General features: G+C 37.1%; 1 protein-coding gene across 1 annotated transcript in view; it reads right to left on the minus strand.

Annotated features, from left to right (window-relative positions):
• The window catches only part of TFDP2 (transcription factor Dp-2), a 33583-nt gene extending 21152 nt beyond the window's left edge, over positions 1-12431 (minus strand). The window contains 7 exon segments of the mRNA XM_042458995.1: positions 4095-4246; positions 5008-5076; positions 5966-6109; positions 8412-8574; positions 10786-10833; positions 12371-12389; positions 12392-12431. Coding sequence (XP_042314929.1) covers positions 4095-4246; positions 5008-5076; positions 5966-6109; positions 8412-8574; positions 10786-10833; positions 12371-12389; positions 12392-12416 — 620 coding nt within the window. The 5' untranslated portion in view covers positions 12417-12431.
• Between the last annotated feature and the right edge of the window lie 682 nt (positions 12432-13113).

The following is a 13113-nucleotide window of genomic DNA, read 5'->3' on the forward strand; positions in this document are numbered from 1 at the left end:
CAGGGCTAGCCTGAAGAAAGAGGCTCCTCCCTCCTTAACTGTCATCTTTTGGTCTATGAGGGAGATAATAGGCTGGCCCAGCTCCATCAGGGCTAGCCTGAAGAAAGAGGCTCCTCCATCCATAACTGTCATCCTTCGGCCTATGAGGGGGAGAGTAGGCTGGCCCAGCTCCATCAGGGCTAGCCTGAAGAAAGAGGCTCCTCCCTCCTTAACTGTCATTCTTTGGACTGTGAGGGAGATAATAGGCTGGCCGAGCTCCATCAGGGCTAGCCTGAAGAAGAAGAGCCCTCCCTCCGGTCAGTCTGCCTTGGTCCAGGCCTCAGAGGGAGAGATGAATGCTGGACCTGATCCCTTCCCCCCACCATTCCCTTCTCCTTTTGTGTCCTGTCTTTTTAGATTGTAAGCCTGAGGGCAGGGAACTGTCTATTATCCCCTCTGTTGTAAACTGCCCGGATTCCCAGTGATTGGGCGGCATATAAATAAATCCTATTATTATTAGTTGTGGAATATATAATGAAGAGATCCCTGAAAACAGTCAAGAGAGTTAACAAAAAACAGGTTTTGCAATTATCTCACAATTGCCAGACCTGCATAGAGGATACAAGCAGATGCAAGTTCCAAGTTCAAGAAGTCATGCATAATCTCTGGTCTATTTCACATCTGCCTGGCATGTTTTAAGGCACTGGAAAATTACAAAAATAAATAGCCAGATATCATCTAGACCCAGAAGCTAATATGTCCGCAGATGTATCAGTGCACAGGTTCATAACGGACATTACCTTCATCCAGTGTACCACTTCTAACTGTAAACTGGTATTGATACCTGATGCGAACAGTTCAGTTTTTCATGGACTGCTGCTCAGCACTTTCCAGAGCAGCCTTCCTCAACGTTTTTGCCCCATGGAGGAACTCTTAAAATAATGTTCAGATCTCAGGGAATCCCTGCATAAAATGTACAGGTCTCAGGGAACCCCTTCATAACAATTATATCTATAGCATAAAAATGTTTCTTTTTTTAAAAAATCATACTCTCTCTTGGGATTCTTAGAGACTGCACAAGGAACCCTAGGATTCCAAGAATCCCTGGTTGAGAAATCCTGCTCCAAAGAATATGGCATATTCTGACACAATCTGGAATTATTAGTATCTTGTATAGCAAATAAGGCCAAGCTATATTCTACTATTTCTCCATGGTCTTGTTTTCGATGAAGCTTTCCAATTCCTTGATAAAATCTTCCTTTCCAAAGCTCATGCTTCATATGAAATATCACTAGAACAGAATTTACTGAAGTTGGGATCCTCAAATGTATTTTCACAGCTACATGTATAAATCACTTCAACTGATTTATTGCTTCTGAAGTGTGGACCACTGCTCATAGATTATGAAAATGCTTGTTCACCTAAACTTCCTACAAACCTGAGACAATATCATGGTCTTTCCTCTTGCCAGTGACGCTTTTCACTGGAATATCAAATTAGAAATGTTTCAAATGTCTCTGTGGGAGAATTATGAAACTGATCTAGTACTTTTCTTACGAAGTGTGCATGGAAGAATGAAACCACAAGAAAAGTTATAGAAGCTTTCCTTTTGTTACTTGATTTAAGCCTGGCAAATATATTCAGACAGCTTTTAAGGAGAACGATGAAAAACTGCTGTTGACCAGTATTTTTGTTTAAAAACTTTACACACAGCTACTTCCAGTTTCATGCTGCTGTTGGAGACAATGTTTCTCTTTCTTTCTTTCTTTCTTTCTTTCTTTCCTTTTTATAAACTGCATCCCTGAATGTACTACAACAGTTTTTTCCTCAGTTGCTGTACGCAACTGTTAGATCTTTGAGATTACATTCACCAATCCAGGATTATCAAAACATGTTTTGCGTTTGTGGATCTTAACTCAAATGCATTTTATTCTCAAATATTAGTTGTACACAAAAGCAAAAATAACTTCAAATTTATTTCTGTGTTCTTCTCACAAGATAAGGCATGAAGAATTCTCTTCAACAGCTTTTGCTTTGTTGCTGAATGCAGTGTGTCCTAGTATAACTTCTTTGATAATGTTATCTTTTTTCATTTATGCTTCTCCATCCAATCATAATATCCCACCAAGGCACGATTTTTCTATGGTGGTGAGATTGCCTTTGATTGTGTAGATTACGAAAAACTAAGGATCGCTTTTAAACAAATTGATGTAACACAATATTTGATTGTATTGATGAATAATAAACCCTGTCTATCTTGTATGCTGAATGTATATGATATGCAAAACTGGATTAGATTCTAAGGAAGGAGATGAGAAAACTGCAGCAAGGAACATCAACAATTTAAGTCATGCAGGTAACACCATACTACTAGTGGAAAATAGCAAAGATTTCAAACAACTACAATAACTTTAAAGTTGACAATGAAGAAACTGAGATAATCAAAGATTTCAAATACTTTGGCTCAGTCATTAATCAAAATGAGGACTGCTGCCAAGAAATCAGAACACTAAAACTTGGATGGGCAGTTCCTATGAAGGAACTAAACAAGATTCTCAAGTGTAAAGATATGTCATTGGATACCAAAATCAGGACTGTCCATGCCACTGAATTTCCAATTTCTATGTTTGCTTGGGAAAGCTGGACAGTAGAAAAGGCTGATAGGAAAAGAATCAGCTCATCTGAAATGTGATGCTGGAGGAGAGTTTTGCAGATATTTTGGACTCCAAAACGACAGTAAATGGATCCTAGAGAAAATAAAATCTGAACTCTTCCTAAAAGCCAAGATGACTAAACTGAGACTGCTGCATTTTGGACATATTGTGAAAAGAAGACATGACTCACTAGAAAGAACAACAATTCTTGGCAAGGTAGAAGGCAGTAGAAAAAGAGGTGGATAGATTCAATCAAGGAAGCCATAGTCTTGAGTTTGCAAAACATGAACAGGGCTGCTGATCACTGCGTGACTTGGATTTCATAAATTCTTATGTTCTTTCACACATATTATGCACCCACCTTCGTCTAAATCCCCTGACATATACAGAGTGAATCACTTGGCAAACTACATACAGGCATACCTCAGTTAATAAAGCCTCCAAGAAGCCCCTTTTTACAAGAGCTTTTAATGCCCACCCAGCTCTCCCTAATTTTCCTTGTCTTCTATCTAGATGGAAAATCTGACATTGGAAAGGTGTTGAAGCGGGGGCTGGAAAAATACAAACTTTCATTATCAAGTTGTAGCAATCTGATTGCAATAAACAGTATAATGAAGCCTGAATTGGGAATGATTCTGCTATAGCCAATTTTACTGTAGCTCACAACTGGCAAGGTAAACAGCAGCTGCCTCCAGAATCACTTACTGAGCATTTGTGAACCAAGGGGGGGGGGGTGCAGGGGGGAAGGAACGAAGGGAAAAAAGAAAAGCATGAAGCAGATAAACAATAAACTACAATTCCCAGGATTCCCTAGCACTGAGCCAGAGCAGTTAAAGTGGTCTCAAACTGGATTATTTCTGCAGTGTGTTTTGTACCTGAGAGAAAGAAAGAAGTCGATAGCATAAGCTTACTTCTTCAGATGCAGGTGATATGTAGGTGATGTTGCTTAATGAAACTTATGGGCAGACTTTCACAAGGCTGATTATAAATTTTGAAATCAAATTAGTAGGTCTAGGCCCTGAAACCATACAGATACAGTACACACACCAACTAATTTCTCAGCTGAATGCAAATATTTCCGTTTGCCCTGAAATTTTCCTTTCATAGCTATCATCAATGCAAATCAGATTTAAAAGATAATGAAATGAGGTTAATTCTTTGAAGCAACAAATATGATAGCACTGCAAGTTTATTCTTGCAAACAGCAACAGCTGGGAAAACTGCACCTAGCTATAGCTATAATTTTGTATTACACAGTAATGAAGAAACAGGCAAATGTCTTATTTGGTTTCACACATTCTCTCTTTAATCAAATAACCTAGGGGCTCTGTGGTTTACGCATATTCCATTAGAATTAACATGGTAGTGCACTGATTTTATTATTTTCCTTTTTAAAAAAGAAAGGCCAGGTTTATTGCAAAATATACTGAACACGCCACATGTGTTGTGTAACACACTCACTTGTCAGAAGAGATGCTGCAATCTATCACTGTTCTTTTGCTTGTGTTTATTATTAGAAAAGGTAGTTGTATTGTAGAATTGGCTGCTGGAGAGCCCCGAGTATGTTGTTCACTGTGTTGATTTCTTTGTACTAAGTTTTTGAAAGCAATTTGCTGTTAAAAAAAGTTAAAATAATTAGACTTAAACACAAAAAGTCTTACCTAAGTTATTGCCTCAAAAATAGATAACAACATCAGCACTAGATGCAGCACTGAGTACACAAGGCAAGTTGAAGTTTTAATATTCCAGTAGTTGTTGTTTTTGAATTGTAGAATTTCCAGCGAAATAAATCCAAGTTAGTTTAGAAAAGGTCCATTAGCAGAGGAAAGGAAGAGCATGACATAGAACCTATGGCTCACCATTGTGTTTAACAAAACAGTATGAAATCTTATAGGATAGATTAGGAATTGCAGTGTATTTCAGGGGTGGGCAACAAACAGTGCAGGGTGTGGGAGCCATTCCCCCCCCCTCCCATGCTTATTGGGTAGACCTCACTGGCATGTTTTGGCACATCTGAAGTCATGCAACTTCACACCTAGCTGCCCTTTTGTCCAATTTAACTTCATTTTAGGAGCTCTGGGAGGATAGAGGAAGCTTTTGGGAGTTTTGCCAGCAAACAATTGACCTGAAAAATTAAATTTGTGTAGGGGGGGGGGGGGGGGCGCTGAGGTGCCACATGTGGGAATCCAAAGGTCCACATGCAGCTTGTTTCCTGTGCCTGGCCTATTCCTGGTATATTTCTGGAGGGCAGCAAAATTACAGTATACAACTTACACAACAATTCAACACCATGTCCTCTGCTAATTTAAGACCATTTATGCATAACACAATGGATTTGTATGGAAGTGCTTATGTTCAGTTTTGAAAAATGTACCTGCAATAGAAGTTCTTGCAGCTGAGCTCTCTTCTGTTTTATTCGTTCTAAACGCCGTTGCTTCTCCATCTTGAGAATGAACATAAGAATTTATTTTTAATAAATCTACCAAAGTGTTGTCTTCCTCTGGGAAAAACTGACATCTTGTAAGGAAACCAACTATTTTAGTAAACCTGAAAACAGGATATAATTTCCAGGCATATTCTTAATGTTACAAGGACATTTTGCCTCATAAGAGTCTGTGTGTGTGTGTGTGCATGCACACATGTGTCTCAGCAGTGGACTGTGAGAATCAGCAATGGAGAAGTTAAATAGTGTTTTAACATGAGAAGGAACTAACCAGCTGACACTCTGCATAGTGATTCTCAGGCTTAAATTGCCTGTATGAATATTAATAAATTTATACTATATCAAAGTATTAACCTTTGTTTGTTATGCATGTTAATTCGCATGCTCAATCATAGAACTTACCAAACTTTATGTGTTATCTTATGGGACCAAAATGAAGATCAATGAATTTTGGACTTTGGGACCACTTGAACAAACATTTCAGAGAAATCAAATTGTACTACTTTTATTATTTATTTTATTTTATTTCAGATAATTTAGTAATGTGGTTTGTTTGTTTGTTGTTATTTCATACCGAGGCAGTTATACCAATTGTGCTATATACATAAATACTAGTAATAAACAACAACATCAATGTTTTTAAATAATGAAATCTCTACTTTTTGCTCTAGAATACAAATTTATGAACTCTTTTTGAGCAATCTCAGCTCTTAGACCTAGACTGCTAGTCCACCGATTTTTTCATGGAAACCAGTGTAAAACAAATTTTTGTGTATTGTAGGTGCTACTACAGTTTCTTTCATTCATATATAAACAGAAATTATCAACATCATAAACATAAACAGAGGACGAAATGGTCACCAATACACACTTTCCTCACCTTACTCACCTCTAAGTTTTGACATTCCTGAGCTGAGTTTGTAGGAAGACCTATCCATCTGATTTCTTTTTTCTCTTTTGAAATAATGTTCATTGCCATCAACACATTGAGTGCATCATAAACTCTCCGTCTAATATTCTTCTGATCATAAACCTGCTTAAAATGCAGTATTGTTAAATATATCATCATCTGTCTAGGGAAGTCATAATTAAATATTGCATGAGTTTTCCACTTTAGGCAGGATATTACTGTGAACACTAGAACTTTTATTTAAAATCAGTGTTGTGGAAAATCAAAATACAGAGAACATCAAAATAGCAGTAGCTGTCTTTCCCTCTCAAATACATCAGTCTAGTCTAGCCTGCAAAGGAACCGTAATACATATATAGATTTTTCATTTATTTAACTGGGAAAGATTTGAAATTGTGTTTCTTTGTTCTAATACAAGACAGAGGTTTGCATTTTGTTCATTTGTGGAACAGTCGAGAATATCAGTACTCAGCCTGCACTTCATTCAATGAGAGGTTGAGACTATTTTAACCAGGGCCAGATTATGAAACAGGTTAAGACGACAACAAACCTCCTCTGGATAAATCTTGCCAAGAAAAACCCTTGGCCTCAGGGTTGCTGTAAGTCGGTAACAACTTGAAGGCACACAACACACACATAACACCTGCAGACCAGGGATCTAGAGATCATTATTTTAATTTGATACCAGTGCAGCATACTATTTCTTCTAACAGTTTAGCAGCTGAAGTAACCTTTTTCAGTAATCTGGCATAAGGCTCATAATTTTGAGAATATTGTGTGGGGACTAACAATTGATACCGAGGCTGAAGAAAAATGTTATTAACTTTTAATTATATTATATGTAATTAAAATATAACTTATGTTCTTTATATCACAGAAATTATTAAATAATTTACTGAGACACCCAGGAGTTGTAGAAAAGGAAGTATAACAATTGTGTTCTTAAGACATTTATATTAGCAAGCGGTCAATCATTTTGTCTCTGCAGAGTCACGTTAAATGCAGAATTTTCACCAGCAGACACACAGAAAGGAAAGTTACATGAAATTGGTCTCTTTCCATTATTGCCCTTTTTGAAGTCACTGAACAGCTAAAACACAATACATATTTAATATGTATTCCTACAATGGTGTAGAAAACATATCATCTATAAAAAAAATCTTGATTCTGTATAAACAATGGTTTAGGCCAACAGAGATCAACAATGGTTCATTTACTATCATCATGATTGTTCCAATCCCAATATTTGCAAGCTTTGAAATCGTAAGAAGACCAAATCTTAGAAAATTTCATATATGTGCAATTAGATACAAAATTATACATTTTTATTAATAACGTTTGAACTAATTGATGCCTGAACATACATTTGCATATATACATACACAGAAAGACATAACAGATACACAACTGTAGAAATGTACAAGACTTTCCACCGTGTCCTCTCCACATCCCTCTAAAATGCCTCTTACCCACTTCTGGGAGTCATGAGTCTTTTAAAAAAAAGTCTAGAAGCTAGTGCAAAACGTAACTGCTGCCTGAGAAGGGACTGATTGAAAACTGAACAGAGACAGGAATTCTGCTTATACAAGCAACCTGAGTTCCATTTTCAGAAATCCCCACCTCCCATTATACCTTCTCCCCCATGACAGATCCTAGGGCAGTTGTTCATCCTGGCATTCCCGTCAAAAAGAAAAAAGGCCAAGAACACAGGTGACTGTACTAATCCTGATGTTTATTTCTGCTAAGTCATATTTTTTAAAGTTAATGGGGCTCAATTGTTTATTCAAGACCAAGCTACTCCAAAACACTTTGGAGAGCAATAGGGATAGTTCACAGTAATACTCTGTTGCTGGAGAAATTAATTTTATCCATCAGTTCAGTTGGAGGATTGCTGCTAAATTTAGAAAGAACATGAAAGCTTCAGAGCTAGTGGAAGCAGTTGGCACCATCATGCCTGGAAGTCAAAATATGTTAATGTTTTCGCCCTGCAAAACCTGGCTCTACTACACCATTAATGCTAGGCTCTTCTTGAGGTTACTCCAATCACCAGGAGAAGCTGGGGGAGGGAGACTGATGCAATGCCATGGGAGGGAGATCTTTGTTGCATGAGTAGCGTCCCAATAAAGATGTTTCTATAAAACTGACAGGATTGTTTTCAAGGATTGCTTTCCCCTACATGAAGTACTTTCGCTAATGTAAGAAACACCCAGTATCTACTGGTCTATCTACTACAGCACCACTACCTTTGGAAAAGCTGCTCCACAGATTAGGAGACACTCTGTAGGAAGAAATAACTGAAAATCAGTTGGATACATCCCAAAATAATTTTTTTTATTATTATAAGGAAAAAGGTGATAGTAATAAGTCAGAATAGGTTAAATATATGCATATGAAGAACTAGCAAAACAGTTTATTTTCTACTTACTGGATCTGTAACTATGTGACTATTAGAATTTGTAAACTCAGATACTAATTCATCTGCAACTTCATTATAAGATGTTGTTCCTTTACGCTGTACCTTTTCACAGACTTTCATTGAAAAATGTCTTAGACCTTTTCCATTTTTATCTCCTTTTTTGCTTCTTTTACTGTAGGGAAGGAAAAAAATCAAATATTGATAAGAGCAATTACTAACTTTCATAAGTCACTTTGGTTATAGCAGCATTTGAAATGTATTTTTCTTGGTGGAAAATAAAAATGAATGTGTAATACAGAAAATAAGATGAATTGTTTTTCGAAGTACTTAACAACTCATCTTATTTTTATTTTATTATTTTGCCTGTGTGTGTAACTGTGTCCTGCCAGTTCCCTTCACCTGGGAATGCTGCCAAGCTACCAGGATCCCAGGAGCTGGCAACGTTGCTCCCTCAGCTCTGCGTATGGCTGGTGTTTTCCCCTGAACCTTAACAGCAGCTGCACTGAATGGTGGAGCCTGTGGCACATGGTTCTCCCTTAGAGCTCCAGAGGATCCTGTCTTTCCCTCTCCCCTAACCCTTTCACCTCTCTTTCCTTGTTATCTGCTTCAGCTTCTTTTTCTTCCTCTGCCCCTTCACTACTCTTGGTTCCCTTTTTAATCTCCCCCGCCTACGCTTCTTTTAACAATTTTAACAACTCGTTCAGTTGAACCAGGGCAAACCAGCTGAATAACAACACTGTTGAAACCAGGCATGTTTTAATTCAAAATCTTTCTTGTAAAACACTACAAAATTTTTCATTCTTGTGCTATGAACATGTTTTACCCAAAAAACAAACAAACAAACAAACAAAAACCCAAAACTCCTTGCATATTCAATATGTGGCTGGAGTTAATTAGAATTCCACATGTCCAAAGGGCCTAATTTGGAATTTGATTATATGAGTTGAAATTAAGTGAATCCAAATATTTTCAAAGAAAAGCAAGTGGGACATATTTGATAAGAAAATAATTTATCTGAAAGCATTTGATGTTCACAATGTTTTTCTTCAAGCGGATATGATTTGATATTCTCTCTTAGTAAATTTAAATAATAGCAGACTGGTTTATAATACAAAAAATATTTCGGGATAAATTGCCTATTCTGCATGACACTGGCTCTCAAAAGGAAGACATAAAGAGACCCCTGCAGGATTAGACCAAAGGCCCATACAGTCCTACATTCTGCTTCCCACAGTGGCAAACCAGTTTACCATGACACCCACAAACATCTCCCCCATTCCTCTAACTGATTCAATATAGCTAGTCTCAAGTAGAGGTTTTTTACCCCGTAGGGGATTCGAAGGGAACTAAACACTGAAATATTTTCATAGATAATATGCACTTTATTGAGAAGGGATAATTGCTCAAGGGGGTACTAGATATCTCTTGCCATGACTGTAAAAGGAAATATGCTGGGGTAATATGAGACTACATCTGCGTATGTCAGTGAAGAAAGCTGACAAAAAGAAAATCAATTTATTTGAAATTTGCTCCTACAATGGACTGCTAAAAAGACAAATAAATAGGTCTTGAACTCTCAAGATTAAACTCTCTCTAGTAGCCAATATGATTAAACTGAGACTGCCATACAATATATTATGGGGAAGAGATGACTCACTAGAAAATACACTTGGTAAGATAAAAGATAGTAGGAAAAGAGGAAGACCACATTGCAGATGGTTAGACTCAGTCAGGAAAGCCACATCTCTAAGTCTGCAAGACCTGAGCAAGGCAGTTGATGATAAAGTGACTTAGAATCTCTCATTCATGGGGACACCATAAATCAAAGGAGACTTGACAGCAGTTAACAAAGTCTCCATCAAGGTTTTGGAAAAATGTCCAAGGAAGTTGTTAACATCATGAGCTGCAAATTTTAATATACAAATGGCTGGTTTAGCAATACTCCTATGGGCAAATGTGAAGAGGTTGCTTAATTGCAATTAATTAGATGCAGCAGACTAGACCCAGTGCTATTCAACATCTTTACCAATGACAGATGATGTCAAGTCCTATTCTTCTCAATGGCAGTGAGGCTGCATGCAGGTGCTGCCACTGGGGAGAATGAGGTGGAGCCATCCATGGATGCTCCAAGCCACAAGTGGCAAGCCTGCGGTTGGCAGGAGCCAACAGTACATGATTACTAATCCTGACCCGACTTGCCTAATTTGTTTAGAATGTAGCTGCATAAGTACAACAGAGAACAGTATTTGTTCTGAAACAGAAAACCAAGTTACTGTGGGGAATACTATAGTTAAAAATGACATACTGCTACCACACTCAAAATTAGTATATTTTACTTAGGCAATGACTTCAATTTAGATACAATGAGACAGTAACTACACACCTTTCTGAAAAATCTGATTCCATGAAGTCTCGAGCTCTTTTTCGGTCCCTGTGAATATATTTTGCATAACAATTAGACATCAAAAGATTTATTGTTACATTACATTATAGGCTTTGTAACTCATTTTAAATTTCTAAGAACTTGCTTCATTTGTTTTATACATTCATACTGAACATAATCTGAAAGTTGCTTGTGATCAGTGACCAACTGGCTGCAACTTCATTCGGAAATCACGTTTAGCTCTAAGAAGACCTCCTTCACTAGAAATACAGCTGATCCTGCCATCTTCTAGGGTGAGCATTTAAAGCTGATGATAAGGAATGCTTTCCTGAATAATAGTAGAATTTCATTTCTACTTCCATATTCTGTATTATTTGGATTATAATTATATGCAACATAAGCAATCTTGAGTGGCTAAAGCAAATAAACTGGCAGCAACTGCAACAAAAAATAGGTCTTATATTTTTTTAAAGAAAATAAACACAAAATGTTTTAAACAGAATCACTTTGAAATTATAGAAAGTAATTGTAAAATAGGGAACAAAAGGAATCTGTAAAGTAAACTACTTTAAGTACAGCAGCATCATGCAATAACAACTTTTTTATTGTTCAGCTGTGGCACGGGGAAGGGGAGAGTTTGTGTTTTTTACATCTGCATATTAGATTTTAAAATGGTAGGTCATATTTTACCAGGGACTTTCAAATTCCTGTGCTATACACTGTGCTTTTATGTCTGCAGTTCCTGTTTCTTGCAATCTTTTTCTTTCTTTTCCACAAAAATCCCACAACCCATTCATCTGCAAATTCCTCCTTTGCAAATCATGTTCGTTGCTCCCTGGATCACTCCTGTAAAATTTAATTTTGATTTATGGTTGCTTGTCTGAATTATGGGTTTTCATCTATCTAGATTAGAATTTAGGCAACATATTCCATACATTAAGGAGCCCTGGTGGCGCAGTGGGTAATGCCTGTACTGCAGCCATTCACTCAAGACCACAAGGTTGCGAGTTCAAGACCAGCAAAAGGGCCCAAGCTCGACTCAGGCTTGCATCCTTCCGAGGTCGCTAAATGAGTACCCGACTGTTGGGGGCAAATTAGCTTACTTGCTATTAGCTTACTTGCTGTTCACCGCTATGATCTTTGAAAAGCGGTATATAAATAAAACAATTATTTAAATTATTTATTATATTATTACAATCCATATCACTAATACTTAGTATTCCTCTGATTGTGAAGTGCCATCTGTGGTGTAAGCACATACACGAGAAAGAGCAAAAAGAATTAACAAACAACCTACTTTTCTTTCACAAACCTAATTCGAGGAGTGGTCTCCTGTGCATCTAACATTGTCTGCTGTGTAGTATTACATACAGTAATTTTAATTAACACATTCTACAATTATGAAAATAGTCCTATTATGCATTTCTTAGTAACTGAATGAGATTTGACCAATGTCAGAGCAACACTTACATACACAAGAGTCACATGTGGTGAAAATTATTCTGATGATAGTTCTCCCCGGTTATGATGATACTGTGGGGCTAAATATGATAACATGCAAGAATAAACCAAATAGCATATTTACCCTGGGACCCAACCTGTGTTTCTGGGATGCATGTCTGCGTGACCATGGCTGGTGCTGTACTGTAAGGACTTCCACTCAGAATGTTCCCTGAACTGACCAGTCTTTGTGTGTGCTTATAATCTATCAAATAAACAAAGAAAAATTTAACTCTGCAAAGGAATACTGTAGCCACATTTTTTAAATTTCTTCTTTTTTATTCATTTCTTGTATCAGAATATCAATGTATTCAAAAAGATGGGCTCAGAGGAAAAGAAAGGAGTGTGTCTGCCCAGCAGATATCTACCCTGTAATGCTAGTAACTAGTGAACAATCTCATTTCCCTTTTTAAAAAAAGTCACTAGTAACTAATGAACAATTTTCTTCCCCCCTTTTAAAAAAAGTCAAAGAAGCTTGAAAAGCAAGTTGTGATATCTCAGAACGTCTGTTGTTCAAACCCTTACTGATTCCACAAGTGCACCCACATTTACACCAGTTTTTTCCCCAATCCTAGTTACTGTAGAATGCCCACTTTTATGTATGCTAGTTTGTAAATTTATTGGAAATGTGCTTTAACAGATGCATTTTTATCTATGCTGTGGGACCGTACACATTGCAGTCCTTTATTGTATAAGTGAAAATGTGAAGTCCCTGTCACTTTCTAGATTAAGATCACACTATAGCAATAGCAGCTATATTTTATACTGCTTCTTATTGAACTAAGCAGTCTCTACACATTTACCACATGTAAGCTAACTGCCCCAACA

This window comes from Sceloporus undulatus, chromosome 3, assembly GCF_019175285.1.
Source record: "Sceloporus undulatus isolate JIND9_A2432 ecotype Alabama chromosome 3, SceUnd_v1.1, whole genome shotgun sequence".
NCBI lineage: Eukaryota > Metazoa > Chordata > Lepidosauria > Squamata > Phrynosomatidae > Sceloporus > Sceloporus undulatus.